General features: G+C 47.8%; 1 protein-coding gene across 2 annotated transcripts in view; it reads right to left on the reverse strand.

Moving 5' to 3' along the window:
• Positions 1-2,208: 2,208 nt before the first annotated feature.
• Positions 2,209-22,583, reverse strand: part of GPR156 (G protein-coupled receptor 156) — a 60,171-nt gene continuing 39,796 nt past the window's right edge. The window contains exons 5-9 of one of the 2 annotated variants that reach the window (XM_070403566.1): positions 21,598-21,711; positions 20,525-20,620; positions 16,118-16,354; positions 9,368-9,526; positions 2,209-5,174 (exon numbers count right to left, since the gene is read on the reverse strand). In XM_070403566.1, the coding sequence (XP_070259667.1) occupies positions 3,846-5,174; positions 9,368-9,526; positions 16,118-16,354; positions 20,525-20,620; positions 21,598-21,711 (1,935 nt within the window). In that variant the 3' untranslated portion in view covers positions 2,209-3,845. Of the gene's footprint in view, positions 5,175-9,367; positions 9,527-16,117; positions 16,355-20,524; positions 20,621-21,585; positions 21,712-22,583 lie in introns of both variants that reach the window. The other variant, XM_070403565.1, reaches the window with a different exon arrangement.

The following is a 22,583-nucleotide window of genomic DNA, read 5'->3' on the forward strand; positions in this document are numbered from 1 at the left end:
TTGGGCTTCAGGAAAGGGGACTCAGGAAGGTGATGGTGATAAAGATGTCCTCCTGCCAATAATGCTTATTAGTTACAAGCCTGTGAAGAAAGCATCTTTAAGAGAAAATCTTTACCACAATAACTTTCTTGCTTCTCTTCATTAACTCCATTCTAGCCCACGTCTCCCTAAGATCCTTAAAGTACTGTCATTTTCAGAATTCAGTTACTTCTGGGTGATGTTGTTTCTTGCTCTTAACTCATTGGCAAGCAGTGAAACTGGATAGCTCTGGCTCCCTTTTGGCTGTTTTGTTAGCCCCAGAACAGGTTCTTTGTCTGCCTTTGTTTCATCCATTTATCTTCTCAGCAACTGATCCATCAAACATTTATTAGGCTTATCCTTTGTGCAAAGTTCTCTGATGTCTACTCTAGAGGATACAAAAATGCAGAAGACATACTCCATGCTTTCAGGAATTTGAAATCTATGTAGACACATTTATATCATAAAAGGCCTGTGGTTGTGACACCGTAACAGGCGGAATGACCAAACAACGGGTCACCAGGAGGTGCATGGAGCACCTCTCGTGGGCCAGGACTCGTGGCTCGCGCAGAACTGGTGGGACTCGCGTGGGGCTGGTGGGGCTGGTGGGGCTGGTGCAGCAGAGGTGGGGCCTGCGGCTCGCGCGGGTCTGGGGTCCTGCGCAATTTCGCGCACTGAGCCTCTAGTTTAAATATAACAAAATAAATAGAGACACAGAAGAGATTTTGTGGAACTTGAACTGACTCTTCTTTTTACCATTTTAGAAGTAATATGGTTTTTTAAAAGCATGCCTCCTACATCTGATACTTTCCCCTCCCTCCCCTCCCTCCTCTATGAGTTCCAGGAAGGCCAAGTTGATCCTTCAAGTCCAGGAGATAGGGACCCACTTTGGAATCAGGATGGATACCTCCAACCCAAAGATTTCAATCATCAGGGCAATATATGCTTGGGTCAGAATTATGACTGGCTCCATGCAAGACCTTAGGGCCAACAGGGACATGCACAACCCAGATGACAGTAGCAGAGGCAATGTTTACTTCCCTTTGGTTCCTTTGTACAAGTTACAGCCCTTTCCTCAAGAGCATAACAATCAAGAGCATGCCAAAAGCCACTGCATACTCCTCCCTTTGAGAATTTCATCACTGGATTAGCTGGTCTTGGGTAAAAAATTTAGAGAAAGAGCTAAATTTAGGGCAAGAGGAGTAGGGGAGTGGTGGTGCAAGACTAAATGATGGACTAGAATCAGTATAATGGACTGGGCAGGCAGTTGTGTTTGGCACATAGTTTTTGAACCAAATGGAAAAATTTGGGGTATATTCTCCATCTTTCTAACCAAGTCTAGCAAGGGTTACAAAGTCATTCCAGGTAAAATGGATAATAGAAGCCTCTATATAACTGAGTTTGAAACACAGGTCCCCAAGCACCCTTCTTTATTTAACTGTGGGGTCAGTTAATTTTATTTTGGGGTGTTCAGGAAAGGCTCAAGAGAGAACACATGCTGCACCTGAGTCTTGAAGGACGAGTAATTCACAATGTGTGGGAAAAGGGGAAAGGAGTTCTAGATAGAAGAGGAATGGAGATGAAGAAGGGCTGGGGTGGTAGGACTGAGGATATGGAAAGAGAGAGAATGAGATGGGTAGAAGGATGGCCAGGGATAGAGCCTGCATACTCCACAGTCATGAACAGCAGACTGCTAGTGGTGACATGCTTTGGAATCAGGATGGATACCTCCAACCCAAAGGTTTCAATCATCAGGGTAATATATGCTTGGGTCAGAATTATGACTGGCTCCATGCAAGACCTTAGGGCCAACAGAGACATGCACAACCCAGATGACAGTAGCAGAGGCAATGTTTACTTCCCTTTGGTTTCTTGCTGGGAGGGAAGGAGCTGAGGGAGGTGAAGCCCAACCACAGGACCCCCGTGGGAGGGAAGAGTCCAGAGTCTCCATAGTTTCCCCTGTCGACTGGGGCAGTTGTTTCTGTTACAAATGAAGTTTGGCAGAAGATGCTCTTGGAACCCAGGGTAACCCAAGGCAACTCTGGTGGCTGTGTGTCCACTCTCTATGCCTCTACACCCCAGCCCGAGACCACAATTTCTGAAGAGACTTGCCTTGGGAGTTGCTTCTCTTTTATTAAGGTATCACTTGGACAGCAAACAAACAGCACAAGCAGACACTACAAACCCACATGCATAATAAATTATGACATTTGTATGCAAAAGTAGACAACAGAAGAAGCTGTGCTACCAAGACAGCCTCCCAATCCAGTGTTTGGAGACTCGTGAGTATTGGCAGCCCCTGTGAGTTCATGACAAATCTTCTGTGAGACTTTCAGAGCCCCCCTCTCCCCTCCCCCCAGGCATATCTAATGAGGCTCAGACTCCTGCACATGAACATGTGCACACACACGGATGGGGGCAGAGGGCGGCCTCTAAACCACAACCAGATTAGCAACAAGCAAAGTGGACCCATCTGTGCTCTCCCTCTGGGTCTGGCAGCAGACGAGTTCCTGGCACTCATCCTTCACCAACATCCTGGTGCAGGGGGCCCCTGAGGCAGTGAGGACGGCTTCCCACAGTGAGGAACCCAGTTTTGTTATCTGGGGGCAGGTGTCCTGGACTCCAGGGTGAGCACAGCTCAGCTTTCCTACAGCACCCTTGCTTGATTGTCTGGCCTGCTTGCCATTCCCAGAAGAATGAGTCAAGAGATGTATTCCCAGGAGAATCTACCAACTTGGAGTCCCCTGGGCTGTGGGCAAGTTCTCCATGAACCACTCTGCTGGTGTGAAGTTGTGAAAGTCACCGCAGTTCTTGGAGCCTCACATGCCCCATCTGTAAAAATGGGAATGAGAGTGTCTACTTCCCAGGGTTATCATAAGGAATTACTGAACTCGGATGCTGCCATGTTCTGTGCCAGACTTAAGGTAAAATTTCAAAACCTGTTCTCTTTCCTGCCCTCTTCTCCCCCATTTCTTCCTTTCTATTTCCTTGTTTTCTATTTCCAGATTCATGTATCCATTGGTGGTCATGTAACCCCAATGGCACCAAGAGCACCCCTTGACCAACAGAGATTGCCAGTGTGTGCTTCCCCTCAGTCCAAAATGGCACCAGGGGCAGAGTCAAAGGGATGGACCACAGGACCAGTAGACAGTCTGGGCATCAGGTGCCACCCAAGCCCAGGAGAGAGATCTGGGTAGCCTGTGGCCACATGGAGACCTGACTATCTCGGGGATGATGGTGAGGTGCCATAATAGTGGGAAGACATGAACAAACAGTGCTGTAGAGGTGGCTGTGAGCTGAGTCTGGACAGAAGCTGGAACCAGGGGTGGTGCTGTTCAACCTTTAGCAGAAACAAAGTCGCACCCCCTGCCAAGAACGGCACACCCAAGGATGTAGGAAACTTATCTTAAGGCCAGTTTGATGGGTCATAGTCCACCACTCTGGTTCTGCAGAAAAGTTCCTCCATCTCTCCATCTGTCTGTCCACCAGCCAGCCATGTGGTATATGTGAAGAGTTTTGTGGAATACAGGCTGACCCGGACAGGAAAGCTTCTGTGCTCATTTAGCACCTTTTTACAAAGGGTTTCTTTTATGGTCACTCAACTGGAGTCTTTTACAGGAATGCTGTGAGGTAGTAACAAGACAGGCGATACCCAAGAACTGCTCAAGGTAACAGTACTCAAGTGAGCATAGCTGAAACATGGTAAGGGCTGGTCAAATGCAGGGCACTGATGTGTTCTCCTGAGGCCAGAACCCGCCTTCCCCCTGGAGGCCTTGGTACGGCTTGTCCTGGACCGACCTCTCTATCCAGGCCTGCTGTGCTGCAGTTCACACCAGTGTGGGTTTCAAGTCATCTTTGAAGTTCACGATAGGCTTTGAGCGGGCCCACAGCTTTTCCCAGGAAGCCAGCCTCCCAGCATGCTCTGGGTCAGAGTCTAAAGAGCCACTGTCACTGGAATCAGAGGAACTCTGGAAGCAGATTTCACAGTAGGGCCGGTGGCAGTGGCAGAAGAACTCGTCTGAGCTGCTGGACTCAGTGTCAAGGTAGTTGCGTGGAGAAGAAAGGGAGAGACAGCCCGGGGACCTCAGGGAATGCAGCTGGCACTGCTCAGGCAGATCTGGTGATCGGCGTGGGCCAGCGGGACACTGTGCCCGGCCAGAACCAGAAGGCTGGTGAGGAAAGGCTGCGCAGCTTCTCCCAGCTCCCTGGGGCTCTGCCTGGCACTGTTTGCTGTCCTCCTGGATGCCCAGCTTGCCTTGAGGATCTGGGAGTAACGAAAGCTTCTTGGAAGAGGGTTCCCTGGAATCAGCAGTTTGTGGGTCCAAGCAGAGGCTGTCCTGGTTCTGCACATTTAACCCACTTTTTGTGCCAGATGCCACCCTATTTGCCCGATGCCCCACATGTGAGGGTACAGAGCCCTGAAAGTGTGAGCGAGCCCGCTGCGCTGCCCGCCTTCTCCTCACCATGTATGGGCTGAAGCCCAGCTCCCTGGAGAAGGGCATCTTCTGGGGGCCGTGGGCAGCCCTGCTCTTCCAGGGCTGCTGGGGACAAGACAGAGAAGAGGGGACGGGGGCCTCAGAGCCCAGGCCCAGATCCTGTAGGACTTCCTGAAGCTTCTCCCTGATCACTGAATTGACCCTTGACTGCTTCTGGGGCTCCCCTGAGTTCTCCCGCTGCCCCTGTCTCTGGGGAACAGAGCCTTCTTCAACTGGTGTGAGGCTCTGGCGGGGGACTGTAGGTCCCTGGTCTCTCCGTTCTGCACCCTGGCTTGGCCCAGCCTGCTGCTTCTGGCTGCAGCCCAAATTTAAATGATCAGAAAAGTCTCTCAAGTCAGACATCTCCTTCCGCCCCGGGGAGGAGCCAGTGTCCTTCCCAGGCCCCTCGAGGCTTTGTGCACTTGAGGAGGGCACTGAGGTGCTCTGGGAGTCCTGGGCCGCCGCACTGGTATCATTCGGAGAGTCCAAGAGGCATTCCGAATGCCGCTGAGTGGCCAGGCCGTGTGCTGGGGCTGCAGCCTGACCCTCCTTGCTATGGGAAGAGGCAGGGAGGACAGCGCACTCCGGGGGGTCATAGGTACACTCCGCTGACATCAGCCTCACTAGCTTCTCTTTGGCGTTGTTTACTTGTTCCTGCAGGCTTTCAATCACAGCATTTTTCTGTAAGGCAAAAGCAAAACCATCAACAAAAGATGCCACTGAGGGTTTTCACGCTGTTTCCCAGGGTGGAGGAAGTGTAGCACCAGAAGACCTTGGTTTAAATCCCAGGTCCTCTGGGTATTAGCTGGTGATCTTAGGCTCCGAGGAGGCACCTCCACAAAATGAAAAAATGTGATGCACACACAGTGCTGAGTACAATAACTAACACCTCGTGCTCAATAAAGGTTAACCACGGTTTATTGTAGAATCTTAATCTCCCCCTAAGGTCCCCACTCTGTGGCATTGCCGGTGAGATGGGAGGTTGGAGGAGACACAGCTTGCTGCTTGCTGGCTGTGCACACCCTCCTCAGAATGGAGAGGGTCAGGTCGCTCTCTCTGCAGGACACAAGTCTGAATAATGGCCCAACTCCGGGTTTATGACCCCTTTGCAAAATGCAGGCGAATTTGAGGCACATCCCAAAGGATGATTGAATGGGGAGACAAGTATTTTGCCTCTTGCTAAACAGACTAGAAAATGGAAAACCAGAAGAAGGGTGGAGATGTCTGGGCCAAAGAGATAAGCTAGGAGGGGCCAATGAGAATCTCAGATTGGTGTTATGTCCTCCCTTAGCTGGACCTCAGAGTGGCAGGTGAAAGCTTCCAGGTGGCACTATCAGTTATTGGTAGCTCCTAAAGTAGTGCAGGCATCAGAATTATTGGAGAAGCTTTGCTTTTTTTTTTTTTTTTTTTTTTTTAATAGGATCATTGGGCCTAAGTCTCTGACACTTGATTCAGTAGATCTAGAATGGAGCCCAGAAGATGAATGAGGCTGGGGCAGTTCTGCTGTTGAGCTGCCTACCTGTTGCATAGCTTTTAGTTGGTAAACAGGCTGTGCCCAGGAGGCCTGGTGGGTGCAAGCTGCAGAGGTGTGTCCATACTGACTGGGATCGTGGGCATGAAGTAGGAGGAAGCATACTGATGGGTGTGCCCTGAGCATCCTCTGGTGATAGCAGCAGCTGCCTCTCTAACTCAGACCTTATGTCCACCTTCTGACATTGCTGATGATCAAAGGCGGTGGAGGAGGGAAGAGATCATCCTGAGGAACTGATGGTCTTGGGGCAGACAACCAGGTCAGGTGTTTGGGGAAGGTAATAACACAAGCATCGTGTTCTAGGAACTCTGTCTGAATACCCAAATGCTGCCTCTCTGTTGCCATCACCTTCAAAAAGCTGAGGATGTGCGTTTGGACATACACTTATTATGCCCTAGAAGTAAAAAGTTGTTTCCCTTCTTTAGGAAACCTGACACAAGTCGCCTATGGACCACACCTGTGGTGCCTTCTCAAGTTGAGATGAAAGACTTGCCCAGAAGGGACCCTTTCAGAAAGCAGTACTTTGAGTAAACTAGTCCAGCAATAGTCTCTGGCAGCAACTCCAAGGCCGATCACTGCTCCCTATTTATAGGCAGGAAGGTGATTTCTCTGATACCGGAACTCCCAGTTACGTCCTGGTTTAGTCTACTTCTTTTATCAGGAGAGTCCCAGATCAGTGAGTAACTGCTGAATAAGCGGAAGGGACTGGCAGCTGAGCACCTGCCTGCCCGTCTCCTCTTTCTCACCCCAGTGTGGTGAGGTTGGGGCGTTGCTGGGAAGGTGTGGATGCCTCGGGACTCACCACGAGCAGAGTGGATGAGTAACCTGGAGACAGTCATTCAGGCTCTTCGTGATACCTGGGTGGTGCCAGATAGCTCTTGAGCATCTCATAGTGGTCACTGTGCTGGTTGCCCAGGAGGGACCCCACCCCTCTTCCTCCTCAGCAGCCCCTCCTCATGAAGGAGGGTTCGGGCTGGCTTCAGGAGGCCCCGACTGCCTCACAGAGTTAGGAGGAAGCTACCAACTGCTGACAGCTAACTCGGCAAGTAAACTCTGAATGCTGTCTTTTTGTGCCTTATCCACAAGTTTCTTTGAGTGTAGAAAAATAGGATCAATGCTGAGTTGGGAAGAATGCTCTTCTCCCAGCAGACGAAACATCTGAAATTGGCTGGTGACGGATTGAGAAATGTCAGTCTAAACAGTAAATTTCTCTCCTTTCAGAGAAAAACAGTAGAACTCTGATTTCACCATGGCTGCATACTAATTAGGGGCGTGGTGTGAGTCACTGCCGCTGTGAGACCAAAATCTGACCTACCATGGCAGCTGCATTTAAATGAGCTTATTAATTATTACTTTTGGCACATCTGGGGAAGCCAAACATCCACAGGTGTGTTTCACAAGGTACAGGCCATAAGGAGAGATGGAATCGCCCTCTGGTTGTTATGGCTCAGGGAAGAAAAAGAATAGTTGGGGTTCCTCTGCTGCGGAGTGTAGAAGGGGGTTCTACAGCCCTGGGAAGGTTCTCCCTGCTGGCTTCCACACAGCCCGGGAAGTCGGTGATGGGTGCTGCCCTGGACAGCCCTTGGGGCACCCCTGACCATAGAGGCGAGGGGGGCAAGAATGAGAAGGTGGACTGCCCAGGTCACAGGAAAGTAAGAGGAGGATCAAGGGCGGCAGAGGGGCTGCAGTGGAGGGAAGCTGGAGTCAGGGTTTGTGCACAAGATGAGGCAGGAAAGATGCCGTGTTTTCCCACCAGGCAATGCCAGAGCTGGGACCTCTCTAGGCCTGCTCCGGCACCTGGGGGCAGCGGCTGGTTCCCAGGCCTTTTCTGGGAGAGAGGCACCAGGTGTGGGTTTTGGGGAGAGGCCAGCGTTTTACTGCCTGTGCATCTGCTCCCTATTAGGGCTCTTCCTCTGCAGACTCAAGGCATCTTTTTGGATAGAGCAGATAATAGTCACTGCGTGGGAAACAGCGTAGTCAGTGTGGCAGAAGTACAAACAGCACGTCATAAATTACCATAAGGCTAAAGAGTCAGGCCACTTGGCTGTTCCAACATTAGCTGATTGTGAATGAAAACCATCCTGGCTGTTCTCGCCAAGTTTCTGGCCTTCTGTTGAGCTAAAAAAAAAAATGCTTCTTTGAAGACTTCACAGAGTATCTCAAAGGCCATGCTACTCCCTTGCCAGGTGGGAAGAAATCTGGCTTTGAAATAGGTCCTGAATGCTTCATAAATAGTACAGAAATAGAGAAGGATTACTCTGATTTTTTAAAAAGGTCCAGAATGAGGGTATGGTGTGGGAGACTAGAGGGGCACCGACAGGGGGTGCAGGGAAGGTTCACCCTCTCACTGGGCTGTGTTTCTTAGGTTCCCACCTCACTGTCCTCTCATACAGGGATCCCTGATAACCACATGTCAGTCCAATTACAGAAAAACATAGCTTCCCAAATAGCACCTACTCAGGTGCGTTCTGTACTGAAGAAAACATGGAATCTAATGTAGTTGGTGTGAAAATATTGGCTAATTCTTCTGAGCCCTGTGCCTTCTTTCTGAGGCAGTGCAGCCTCCAGCTTCTCCATGTGCTTTCTGCAAGCCCACACCCCAGTGCCCAGTTCTGGGAGAGGTGCCAACTCTGGCTCAAGCACAGAAGAAGGACTTGGTGCTACTGTGGTATTCAGAGGCCCTACTTAGCCCTCTTCCCCACCTTTAGACACTTATTGCCTCTCTGGGGTGGTGGGATGATTGAGATCTCTAGTTAGAACCTGGAAACACAGTAAGGGGCCCTATAAGATCTTGTAAATGAGGGCACTGCTCTATGTAAGGAAAGAATGTATCATACAGAAGGAGCTAGAATCCACTACAACTCAGGGATTTTCCAATGCTGTTCCCCTGCTTGGAATGCTTTTCCCCACAATCTTTTCTGGCCAGTTTGTACTTAACCTTCATCTCTTGGCTCAGAGAGTCTTGTCTGACAGCTCTAAATTAGGTTCCTTTGCCCTGACCATCCATAATTCTGCCTTACCACCCTGATTTGTCCCTTCATTATTCTCTTGATCAACATCTATTTCCTCCATTAGACTGTGAGCTCCCTGAGAGTAGAGACTAGATTTGTTTTATTCATCAGCACTTAGCACTATGTCCAGCACACAGCTGTGCAATGACTGACTCAGTGGGTGAGGATCAGCAGTGGGCGAGTCACTGGGGAAATGTCAAGGTTTTGCTCGCTGCCAATGAAGTGGGGGAAAGGGCGGAGAAGAAAGAACATTAGCAGTGGGACAGCAGGGGCCCACCGGTGCGTGACTGGAGTTCTTTACAGAGACTCCACCAGGCAGGGGTCTCGCTTACCTCTGTGAGGAGTCTTTCCATGGAGGTTTTCTCTCCTCTGGCATGGCAATTCTGTTCCTCACCATACGGGGCATGGCAGCTTTTGCTGGGAGTGCTGAAATATTTGGCCATGCATCTAATTGTTTGGTTTTCCTCTTCAAATGCCTTCCATTGCTTCAGCTGTTAAATAACAGAGCATATGTTATTTATTTAATTACACACCCAGAAACACATTCTCTCACCAGTTCTCCAAAACACCAAGGAATGACGGTGATACACTAATGCACAAACTATTCTCTCCTCAGAATGTACTGTGCTCTGGAAAGCTAATGGACGGAAATGACAGAAGGCACAGAGAATGTTAAGGTGATATAGTTTTCAAAATGCCAAAGGGAGATGATAGGTAGATGAGATAGAACCATCTTAGCTTGATCCAACCATTGCTGAACTGGTCAAAGAAAACCAGATTGAAGTATACTCCCAGGGCCATGTTCTAAAGCCAGAGTGTATGAGCTATAACAGGGTTAAGCAATCTAAACTCTGTATGTTTCAAGTGAAACTGTTTCCAGTTATAGGTAGCTGTCCTTAATTATCCTCATTCATTGGGTAATGGTGTGCTCACAGCGATTGCAAACCCAGTTCCTTGCTGGAGAACTCCTAACCCAAGTCAATAATCAACGCTCAGATAGGAAACCACAAATGGCAATAAACAGCAGAAAAAAAGACAGAACATTAGGTCTGCGATCTGACCATCTTTTCTTCCTAGACAAATGAGGGAAGACTCAGGAGTATGACTGATCTAGGCCCTTGCAGGGGGTTAGCAGTAGAGCCAGAGCTGTAACGGGGTCACTGTGCCACCCCACATGACCTCAACACAGCTGAGAAGACAGAGACTATTAACTGTGGGGTCCTAAGGAAAGTTTTTTGGGAGAAACTGTTTTTAAGAAGCAATCTGTGGGAGCATGGGCTAGTTTGCCTTAACAGGGATGGAGCTGAACACAGAACATTCACCAACAAGGGCCATCCTCCTGAGCCTTTGGGACACTGTCTCTACCCGGCGCATGCCAGTGACACGGATGCCAGGGGAGGCTACAGAGACGGAAGTGTCTGTTTTTCCTGTAGGAAATCTCAGCATGGAGAGTGCTAGTGATGTACACCGGGCACTGTGGCACCTTAGAAACGATGTTGGTGGCTGTGGGAGCCTCACAGGGATCCTGGGACTTCTTTGCTCACTCATTAAACATGTCCTAAGCCCAATTTGGTAAAGCTCAGATCGGATTCTAAATCTTTCCATCAATTTCAATACCACATCCTCTGTGTACTCAGCATGTGTTGAACTGCATGTTCCTCATGCCATCAGGAGTTGGTGTGATCTGTACTGGGTCAGGCCAGGAACCTCCCCCTCAGATGCCCTTCTCAAAAGCCTCGGGTGCCATCAGCTCCCCACCCTACTCGGGAGTTACTGGAGTCTGGCACATAGGGTCACTATACGGTCCTGAGTGGATGGAGCAGGCACCAGTGTTGTTCTCCTAGGACTGACCCTAGCAGTGTCGCAGTATCTGGGCTCCCTTTCGGGCTCCTCATTTCCTCAGCAGTAGAGCTTCTCCTCTCTCTCTCCCCAGCACCCCCAGGCCCAGCCCTCTCTGGAGGAACTGCTCAGCCCTGGTGTAAGGGCACATCCAGGGCTTTGGGTCTGTCTCACCCCAAGCTGTCCAGGTGGAGCCAGGGTGCCCCCTGATGAAAGCCCCCGCCCCCTTAGTTCCGTGTCCGTGAGGATCCTGATCCTTCAGGCTTGACCCGTTGGAGTTTCCAAAATATGGCAATAAATGACCTCAGGTCACAATTTCTGGACTTCTCCAGGACCCTTCCTCCAGAAGGACAGGCACATTCCTGGTTTTTCAGCCTCTGGGCTACGTGGGTGTGGCAGGCTAAATAATGCCCCCCACCAAAGGTGTTCCTCTCCCTCCCCCCAAGCCCTGGAACTTGTGAATATGTTACTTTATGTGGCAAAAGGGATTCTGTAAATGTGCTCAAGTTAAGGATGTGAGATGGGGAGATTATTCTGGATTGTACAGTGGGCCCAATGTAATCATGAGTCCTTATGAGAGGGAGGCAGGAGGGTCAGAGTCAGAAGAAGAGAAGTGGCCATGGAAATGGAGATCAGAAAGAGAGAGATTTGAAGATGTCGCACTGCTGGCTCTAAAGATAGAGAAAGAGGCAGGAGTCACAGAATGCAGGTGGCCTCTAGCAGCTGAAAAGGCATGGAAGCGAATTCACCCCAGGAGCCTCCAGAAGGGATGCAGACCTACTGACATCTTGATTGTAGCCAAGTAAATAAGACCCGTTTCCGATTTATGACTGCCAGAACTATTAGAAAATACATCTGAATGAAGTCACTCGGTTTGTGTTAATTTGTTACAGCAGCCACAGGAAACTAATACAGTGGGATTCAATCTCCAGTCTTTAACAGGATATACGAGGACCTTGAGGATGTCACCTCTTACTAGTAACCTTCTGCCACTCTTCCTTCGATTTGTGCTTCAAAAAGTGCAGATTTGTGGTGCTCCAAACATAGCCTGTTCTCTCTCCTCCCTCTCTACCTCTTGTCATGCTGTTCCCCCATCTGAATGCCACCCACTGCCCTTCCCCAATCTTGCTTATCCTTCAAGACTGGGCCCATTTTCTGAGTTCCTAGACAGGCTGGGGCACCCCTTCCTCAGCGTCGTGGAACTTGCCTTCCCAAACACTTAAAACCTGCATTATAATTCCTTTCATGTCTGCTCCCAGCTACACCCAGAGATGGGGCCATGTGTTGAACTGCATGTTCCCAGCAGGTAATAAATGAGTGGATAAATAAATGAACAAATCGTTTTCCTTTAAAAAACTCACCTCTCTAGTAGGGGCACTGAGACATATGCAGATACCTCTAAGGCAGAGTAGGAAATCCTGAGTACTTACACGGAGGAGCAGGTGGAACACTTTGGGGGATTAGAGGAGAAAACCATGTCCTACCTCAGGACCTGTCTGTCTCTCAGAGGTGGAGGGAGGGAAGGAGAAGATGCGTGTGGAGATGGCTCACACGCAGGATACCATCAACAAAAGCAGAGGCTTGCTCCTGGCTGGTGATGACCTCAGTGTCTGGCGTCAACACTCAGGCATTTCCTGAGGACCTGCATAGAATGCCACTTGGTCCACTGGTGCCATTCCACTCAGCTCTCTGGAGCCACCTAACTGCCCTTGAGGCATCTGTGCCTTTGTTTTCATAAACCCCTCCCACGCTGTCCAGTCCGAAGGCTCAGTGGCAGGAGGAAGTACCCTCTCCTTGCTCTCTTCCTTCCCCATGTAGCTCTCCTCAGATACTTTTCCAACTTGGCTCAGCTGTCTTTCTCTCCTGGGAATGCACCGTGCAGCTCTCACAGGGAGACTCTTTCTTCTACCAAAGGCCACTAAGCCAGAGGGGAAAGTCCATTAAAAGGCCCACAAAAAACGGACAAACCTACTTACTTTTAGATTTAAAAAGTTTTGGATCATGATCAGTTCAAGAGGAGAAAGGCATGAGAGAGAAAACAGAAAAGGGAAGATAAAGTAAGAGAAAGGGAGTTTAAGACAGCTAGGAGGAAAAATGGGAAACAGAGAGAAGGCACGAGAAAGGTCAACACTGCCCATCCATCTTGTTCCTGTATCCCAAAATAATTCCACTGCCACTCTCACTTTACAAATCAAGTGCTTGTCGCTGTTCAAACCTGGAAGCCAGATTTCAAGGTGAACTGCATCCTGCATTTTATGTCTATGTGTGCAGATGGGAGTGTACCTAGATATCACGACTGTCCTGGGTGCTGAGGTGTGAGTCTTGTGTCTGAGACTTGGGATGCCAAAGGGACAGACGCGAGTGCTCAGAGAGGAGATATAAGTGGAGCCACATCATGGAGGTTGCTGATTCACTCAATTTTCAGAGAGAGGTCTTGTTTTATTTAGGCCAGGAAGGTTTCCTCTAATAGTTCCTTGGTGATTACTTCTGCCCCAAATTATTTTTTATCTTTCAGAGATTCCTATTAGATTTAAATTGTATCCCTAGATAAGGTCTCCATATTTGATCTAGTCTCTCATTTAAAAAATATGTTTTTTATTTATTTCAGAGAGGAAGGGATAGGGAGAGAGAAATAGAAACATCAATGATGAGAGAGAATCATTGACTGGCCGCCTCCTGCATGCCCCCAACTGGGAATCAAGCCTGCAACCTGAGCATGTGCCCTGACCTAGAATCAGACCATGACCTCCTGGTTCATAGGCCGATGCTCAGCCACTGAGCCACACCAGCTGGGCCCTAGTCTCTCATTTTTAAACTGCCTCCTTGTGTTCTGTGGCCTTACATTAGTTCACTAATTCAGTATTTTGCTATGTCCAATCGCCTATTCAGTGTTTCTACTGGGGTTTTGAATTTAACACAATGTTTTTCATCCTTACTTAGTATTTCATGATATAAGATTATGTCCTTCTCATGATGGTTTGCTTTGGTTGAAGAGAGGCAATGCCTTTTAAATCCTATTGACAAAACAAATTTGCTATCTTTTAAAAACTTCTAATTTCCTTCAGAGGAAGGAAGCTTGTCCAAACCTCCAGAAATTTGTGCATCTCTTCTTATGAACTGCAGAATCTCTTCATAGGTCCTTTCCCTCTGAATTTAGTTTTACACGAGAATAACTATAGTTTCCTAGTATAGTAAATGCATTTCTTGGCTTTTCCCTCATTGTCACAAGATGCCTGCCATAGCTCCAGGCACAACAAACATGCAAGGCAGAAAGAAGGTAAAAGAGGCAAAGCCAGCCACACCCATAGCTTTTTCAGCAAAGCAAAAGCTTTCTCAGAAGCCTCTCAGAAAACTTTTGGAGTTCAAAACTGTGTCACATAGCCTGGCTGGTGTAGCTCAGTAGTTGATCATTGACCCATGAACCAGGAGGTCATGGTTTGATTCGTGGTCAGGGCATATGCCCAGGTTGCAGGCTCAATCCCCAGTAGGGGGTGTGCAGGAGGCAGCCAATTGATGATTTTCTCTCATCATTGATGTTTCTATCTCTCGCTCCCTCTCCCTTCCTCTCTCTGAAATCAATAAAAACATTAAAAAAACAACAACAACAAAAAATACTGTGACACATGGGCACCCGAGCTGTAAAGGAAGCTGGAAAAGCAAGTATTTAGCTCTTTCAGACTATATAGTAGAGGTGAGCAAGGAAGAAAGGGTTTGGCAACAGGTGGATGGGTTACCAATCAACAATGCTGACTACAGGGCCTAAAGGATGGGCTTCCCCAAAGGCCTCTCCCCACTCCCCTTTCCCCATTTCCCAGAGAGGAGCAGCCCTTGTTTTTTCAAGTCCTCTTCTGCTACATTTCAGACAAATAACACTCAACTTTCAATGGCGTCCATTAACCCAGGTCTTATAATATTAAGATTCAGCAAAAAATTCCTCTAGATCCTGCCATCGAGGCAATACTCATCCTTGATTTTTAGTGCTGCTGCTACAGATATTTCCATATTTGTTTATTCTTTTGAGTATTTTTATGAGAATTTGTGAAAAGGCAGAAGAGTAAAAAGCCTATGCCTGTGTTATACCTTCATGCCCCAAATCCACTGTCCCTTTTATAAAAACCCTGTGACCCTCCATCCGAGATTTTATCGGTTAGTGCTCCATGGTAAAGTCATTCATAGTCAACTGGAAGCTGCATTCGGAACCAGATGGGGTGCTGAGGGGGCAGTGGGATGAGGGAGGCCTTGGGGGAACAAAAAGGGAACTAGAAAGGAGACAGGAAAAATGCCCACTGTCAAGTTCATTAACTCAGACGTGTGTGGCTCAGTGGTACCCAGGGGCCCAATCTGAATAATTTCATATCACTTTCTTTCCAGAGACTATGATTCCTTTACATTTCCCTCCAGATCCCCTTTTCCCCCTTTGCTGTCTGGACATTTCTGCTGCTATCTTCCTCCTTTGTTTGATTTTTTTCCTTTAATCCTTATAATATGAAACACGTGTTTATTGAGTTTTTATTTCTCCTTTTTGTAAAAAGAAGAGGAATGCTTTCTATTTTCCTCTAATAAAAAGAAAGAAAAAGCATTTAAAATTGCATAGAGCCGAAACCGGTTTGGCTCGGTGGATAGAGCGTCGGCCTGCGGACTGAAGGGTCCCGGGTTCGATTCTGGTCAAGGGCGTGTACCTGGGTTGCGGGCACATCCCCAGTAGGAGGTGTGCAGGAGGCAGCTGATCGATGTTTCTCTTTCATCGATGTTTCTAACTCTCTATCTCTCTCCCTTCCTCTCTGTAAGAAATCAATAAAATATGTTTTTTTAAAAAAATTGCATAGAGTACCAAATGAGTTTTCCCTGTGAATCTGCAATCCTAAACAGGAAAGAAAGGCTCCCGACTCCCAGGCTAGGGAAAAAATGACATTATCAAGATAAGGAAGGGACTGAGGAGCAGTGAAACAGACTGGAGGATGCGGAAAAGCAGGTCTGCGAGTCAGCTGCCAGGGGTGGAAATGTGGGAGCGCTGCACTCAGCCACTCTGGGCTGCCCTCTTTGCTGACTGGGAGCCGGACTGTATTCCTCCAGGAGAGCGAGGAGGGAAGAACAGAAGGAGCCAGCTCACCAGGAACCCACCTTCCTTCTGACTCTCCAATAAATGTTATCCAGAAGCCTTGAGAGAAAACACAGTGAGCAGTTTATCATGCCCAGCCAATGCTCTGGAGGACCGGCCCTGCCAAATTCTCCTTAGAACATACCTGGGGAACGAAGATGAAGCAGTTGATGGTGGTTGTGCAAACAAAGATTCCCCCGGATGTGAGGCCAAAGACCAGGTTGGGCCAGGAGTGCAAGTATCTGGTGACCACAAAAAGAAGCCCAGCGGCCAGCACCACAAGGTTGACCCCAACCATGATGGTTAACGACTGATTCACAGGAGGAGAGCTGACGTGGTCGGTCAGGCCAGCCAGGTAGGCACCATACAGCAGCAGCAGACCCTGGATGTGGAGGGAGAACCAGAGGCTCGGGGAAGTGGAATAACAGACTCAGGGTTAAAGAGCAGGAGGGCTGGGACCATTTAAAATAAGGGTAATAATACCCACCGTAAAGGGGTGCTATGAGGGTTTACTCAGACATGAGAGACCCTTAGGGTGCTTCTGGCACCTAGTAGGTGCTTAATAAATGTTATTTTCCTCTCCTGCCCTGAGAATTGGTTTATCAGAGGTCAGCAAGACGGGACTCTGCTGGGATAGAGGCACAGAACCGGAGGGCATAGGCGGGCAGGAGCCCTACAGATAGGGCTGCGGGCACATCGTGCTGCTGGTGGTGAGGGCTGCCACGTCCACCATGTGGTTTTGCACTGCGTGGAGCTGAGGGCCACACGGAAGCTGAAATACCCCCGTGGCCTGTCTGCCCAGACATGTGCAGCGGCAGGAGCAATGCCCTGAGGAAGGGGCTCATTTTTCTAATTTTCCCACAGGCACCATCTGCTTGCCAAGCCCTGCACCTGCAAGATTGCATCTGCCCAGAAGGGAGGCCTTTTCTAATTTACACAAAAGACCTCTCCAGGCTAGCAGAGGCTCTGTGCCAGTGGGTGTTTATGGGAGATGAAGAGTGGAAGCAGGAGGACAAAGGCAGGCTGGGAACTCGACGAGCCTGTGGAGCAGGCACAGGCAGCAAAGGCTCCATCTATACCCTTCACCCACTTTGTGACATTCCCGGCCCCCACCACCGGGAACCCAGGGCCCTGTTCTTTCCTCTTTCTCATGAATATAAAGCTGCTCTCGCCCTGGCTGGTTTGGCCCAGTGGATATAGCGTTGGCCTGCGGACTGAAGGGTCCTGGGTTTGATTCCGGTCAAGGGAACATGCCCCAGTTGTGGGCTCGGTCCCAGTAGGGGCGTGCAGGAGGCAGCCAATCAATGATTCTCTCTCATCATTGATGTTTCTATCTCTCTATCCCCCTCCCTTCTTCTCTGAAATCAATAAAAATATATTAAAAATACAAACAAACAAACAAAAAACTTGCTCTCAAAGTTCTCATTTCTACTAAGAAGAAAACGACACCCGGCACCTTAAAGTGCTTTCTCTCTTGGAAGGAGCTGCATTTAAACAGAAATCAAAACTTTAATCAATAATACATAACATATACTGTAGATGCAACATAAGTCCACCTGACTATGTGTAAAGTACCATGCTAGGTGTAGGGCAGGAACCAGTGCTACAAAGAGAACTAAGCCATGGTCCTTTCAAGGAGCTCGGACTGCTAGGGAGATTGAAGGCAAGACACAATGTCCGTGTTTTATAACTGAACCTGAAGATGCCATGGGGGATGAGGTGGGGTGGGAACTAGGGGACTCAGAGGGAGAACTAACAATGAATATAAATAAGGTCAGGTATCAGCAGGGCACCTGCCAGTGTCCCAAAATGCCCCCACCTGACTAGCTCCACCTACAGGTACAGCCCTGGCGATAATTTTTGGGAGGACTGACAGCCTAGAGCAGCGGTTCTCAACCTGTGGGTCGCGACCCCTTTGGGGGTCGAACGACCCTTTCACAGGGGTCGCCTAAGACCATCGGAAAACACATATATAATTACATATTGTTTTTGTGATTAATCACTATGCTTTAATTATGTTCAATTTGTAACAATGAAATTGGGGGTCACCACAACATGAGGAACTGTATTAAAGGGTCGCGGCATTAGGAAGGTTGAGAACCACTGGCCTAGAGTAAAGGATCAGCATGGCAGAGATGCCTTCTGGATGCCCCCAATGTCCAGTGTCCCAAGTGGGGCCTGACCTGCCGCCCTGAGACCTTCAATGGTTAGAAGATACACCAGTCAGGAGGCCAGAGGGGCCTGACTTTTGGGAAACTGATGCCATCAGGTGACATTTGGCAGAGTTGGATTAGGAGTACTTTAATCGAAAGTGAATAAAAGTAACTCTTTGTTTTTAAAATGTTGAAATCTGATTCTATTTAAAAATCTCAGCCCTGGCTGGTGTCAATCAGTGGTTAGAGCATGGGCCCTGTGCACACAGAGGGCGTTGGGAGGGCGATTGATTCCCGGTCAAGGGCACATACCTGGGTTGCTGTTCGATACCCGGCCCTGGTCGGGAATCATGCAGGAGTCGTGCAGGAGGCAACCAATCAATGTGTTTCTCTCACATCCATATTTCTCTCTCTCTCTCTGTTTTTCTGCCCTGGCCTGCCCCCCTCTCTCCCACTCTCTCTAAAAAAGCAATGGAAAAAATATCCTTGGGTGAGGATTAACAACAACAAAAAATTCAATTCCATTACAATCCTTGCCCTTGGGAACTAGGTATTAATAGAGCCCCTATACATCCATGACTCGTGCTTAAATGAATCACATATACTTGTAGGTCATTTGCCTTCACTGCTGGGAAGTGTGGGGTAGTGGGCAGCAGACAGGTGCAGGTGGGGGCTCCTGGGACTTTATGCAGAGATTTGGGTCTTCCCCAGGGACTGCTCATGGACCAGGAAGCCCATGGACAGCTGGCTCAGTCACTTTCCTGATGCTCAGCACTCTTTCCCCCTTTTCTTTCTTTGTCCTTCAGAAAGATATTACAGTTAAATCAAATAGAAATGGTATTTATATAAAAGGCAATGGAGAAAATAAATCAAGTTGAGTCGCAAAGTGAGTTGCTATGGGGGACGTGCCGCGTTGCTGCTGGGGAGGACATGCTCTTCTCTAGGGCTTGCGGAAGTGGGAGAGGGGCTGTGGTTTTCAGAAATGTCTAGGCCCTAGACCAGGGGTGGGCAAACTTTTTGACTCGAGGGCCACAATGGGTTCTTAAACTGGATCGGAGGGCCGGAACAAAAGCATGGATGGAGTGTTTGTGTGAACTAATATAAATTCAAAGTAAACATCATTACATAAAAGGGTACGGTCTTTTTTTTTTTTTTTTTTTAGTTTTATTCATTTCAAACGGGCCGGATCCGGCCCGCAGGCCGTAGTTTGCCCACGGCTGCCCTAGACTCTAGGGGAGCAGTAGAAGATTAATAGTAATAACTAAAATTTACTGCGTTCTTACTATGGGGCAGGAGTGGTTGAAAACTCTTGCCATGCATTAACTCCTTTGAAACTCAAAACAGTTCTGAGTGGATATTATCATCACCCCATTCTACGTAAGGGAACTAAGGCTCAGAGAGGTCAAATGAGGTTCAGGGTCAGCTAGGAAGGGGCTGAGTCAGAATTCAAACCCTGCTCTGTCATGTTCTGAAGCTCATTTTCTTAAGCAAGAAACCAGGAAAGAGCTGTGTACTTCCTAGTGTTTTCTTTTGAAAATATTTCAATCAAAGTAATAATATATGCACATAATTTAAAAGCAACATTTCCCTGTCCCATCCCTGCCCATCCCCAAGGCTATTTCTCTGAAGCATCCACTTGAAAGTTTACCTTTGGAGAAAAACTCCTACTCTGCCAGCAATCAGTCAACCAGGCCTTTTTGCCCTGATAATCAACAGACAGGCTCCTGCCACCCAGGGCTCACCCTATTCATTGAAACAGGCCTGCCCTATGCTCCCACAGCCAGATTCTCTGTCCCTACAAGCTGAAAAACAGCTAACAGGACAGTTGGTTCTAGGGGCCTCCCTCAGTGCCCTATGTAGGTATCCTGTACCCTGTGGAAATAATATCCTACTTTTACCATCTACCGGAGACAAATGAGTCTAATGATGGGAGATTCAGGGCGGGAGACACTTGAGGCAGCTGGAATCACTCAAAGGACACCCTGGGTGTTGTCATCTGTGTTAGAGCCAGCCCGTCTTCCAACCAGAGTGAGAGTGAGGGCGGGGGGGGGGGGGAACGGCAGCAGGATACCTCGACACAGTCTTCCTTGCAGGGATTTGGGAAGAAAACTGATATTTACAAGTAAATTTAAAACCAAGCCAAGAAATGGGAGAAACAGTAGGTGAATTCCACATGATTTGGAGAGAACAAAATGAGGAAGTCCAAAGAGTTGAAAAAGTGACCCCCCCCCACTCCCAAATGTAAAGAAATAATAAGGGTCCTGGCTATGAGAGTTATGTATCAACAGAGGTCTTCCTGATTTCAAGATTCTTTGCAGGAATCACCTCATTAATTCCTTCTTCATATATGTCCATTTTGTTGGTGACAGACCGTACCCCAAGAAGATGTGGATACCAACCTTGCATCCCAAAACAAGAACAATCCAGACATCAGAGTACCGGGAAGCGCAGAAGTGTGTGCTGGTCAGCGAGCAGGCCACTTCTCTCCCTGTCACCTAGGAGGGACACAGAGTCAGTACTGAGGGCACCCACAATTACCAGGAACACACAGCAGATCCCTGTGAAGGTCCTGGAATGTGAACTTCTGAACAGCCTCTATTTTCCCCCTTAATGTGTAAAAGCTATAAAATTTAGTTGACTCCATTAAATAAATGAGAGTGACTATTAGTTGGAGGAAAAGACAATAAAGTTGGATGTTTGGTGGCAGCAGGGCTTACCCTCTGTTGTGTGCTTTGCTACCATAATGATTCGCATTAGTGCACCAGCAGAATTATAAATTCCTACTATTTGTTAACAGTTGAAACCTTAAATATTAAATCTGCAATGTCAAGGTTCCGCTGTATTCCCCAGCCCCTGTGAGTCTAGGAACATAGGATTTCCTATCAATTGAAGACTATGTATCGGGCACAATTGAGTTCTTTACTTGCACTCTTTTACTCACTTATCACCAAAGCCCTAAGAAACAGGTAGTAATATTATCTCCATTTTACTTATGCGGAAATAGAGACTTAGAGAGGTTAAATGACTTTCCCAAGGTCACCTGGCTAGAAAGTAGTAGAGCTAGGATTTGAACCAGGGTTGACTGACTCCAAAGACAACCTCAAATTCCTACTTTTACTTCCCAACAACTAGGGGAAGGCAACTTCCTGTTGCTCATTATTGATAATGTGGAAGCAGAGATAACTGCCAGGCAGATTCCAGTGTGTTGACATCTTAGTGGATGCAGCTGGAGGACACGTGGGGCAGGAGGAGCAGCGGGAGCGGGAGCACGCCTTGCAGACAAGGGGCAAGGCATTCACAGCAGCTGCAGCTCCTCACTCTCCCTCCTCTTTGTGTCACTTATCTTCTTGTTGGGAGGATGCCACACAGTGAGTGCTACTGGGAGAACGACCCCTGTGTGCCCACAGAAGCCAGTCCCCCCAGGTCAGGAAGTGAATTCTCCAGGAACTGGGCCCCTCACCGTCATACTGACACCGAGAATCTGGAGGCATTGGATGGGATCAGTCAATACCCACGTCAGGAGCAGGATCACATCAGCTATCACCAGGGCTGCCACCAGCCCCAGTAGCTGCAGGTCTTTGATAATCTGAAAAAGAGTCAAGGTCATAATTTTCCTTAGCTCACCGGCTACACAGGGGCTAGAGTGTCCTACATGCTCTGAGCTATAGACTCCAGGGTTAGTTTTCCCCAAAAGCTTCACATCCAGCCATCAAAGGTGAAACAGATACTAAATATTTACAATGATTTCTGTGTCCATATCATCATCACCATTAAACATGTCCATTTGTTTATATTTCCCATATTCTGGCTTTTTCCACAAAAGATTCAAGGGTTCTATAAAGTAAATACTCCATTATTTCTAGATATGTGTATTTGAGCAGATAGAGAGATGTGGGAGTTTTCACATAAAACTATTAAAACCATTAACCTGGTGGATGGGATTGAGAGCTGAGGAGTTGCTAACACTTTTTTTATACTTACATAAATCACTTGACTTCATATACAAAAAAGCCTTACTTTTGTGACTACAAAAATAAAATTAAGAAAACACATATCTTGCAACAGGATAAAAACTGAAACACATTAAAAAAAGAGATAATGAAAAAGAATTATGATAAAACCTCAGGTGAGTAGCATACATAACATTCGTGAATTGGGGCATAAATGTGGGACTGAGTTTTTGTCAACCAATGGAAAGAAGAAAGCACAACCAGTTACATGATTCCTGGTGTTTGTAAGATAAAAGCAATCGGTTGCTTAATCAAACTGTTCAAAACCAGTGATTCAGAGTAAATCTTTAAAGCAACCAGTAAACAAAGATACATTATATATAGAGAAACAAAGATAAGGAAGACCAGATATCTCATCAGGTAGAAGGCCAAGTGAGAAGACAGTGGAGAAAGAAACTTTAAAGTACTAAGAGTAAAAAGTAAAACCTCAACCTAGAATTCTACATCC

This window comes from Myotis yumanensis, unplaced genomic scaffold (assembly GCF_028538775.1).
Source record: "Myotis yumanensis isolate MYYU_CA2020_CCGP unplaced genomic scaffold, mMyoYum1.0.hap1 SCAF_2, whole genome shotgun sequence".
Lineage (NCBI taxonomy): Eukaryota > Metazoa > Chordata > Mammalia > Chiroptera > Vespertilionidae > Myotis > Myotis yumanensis.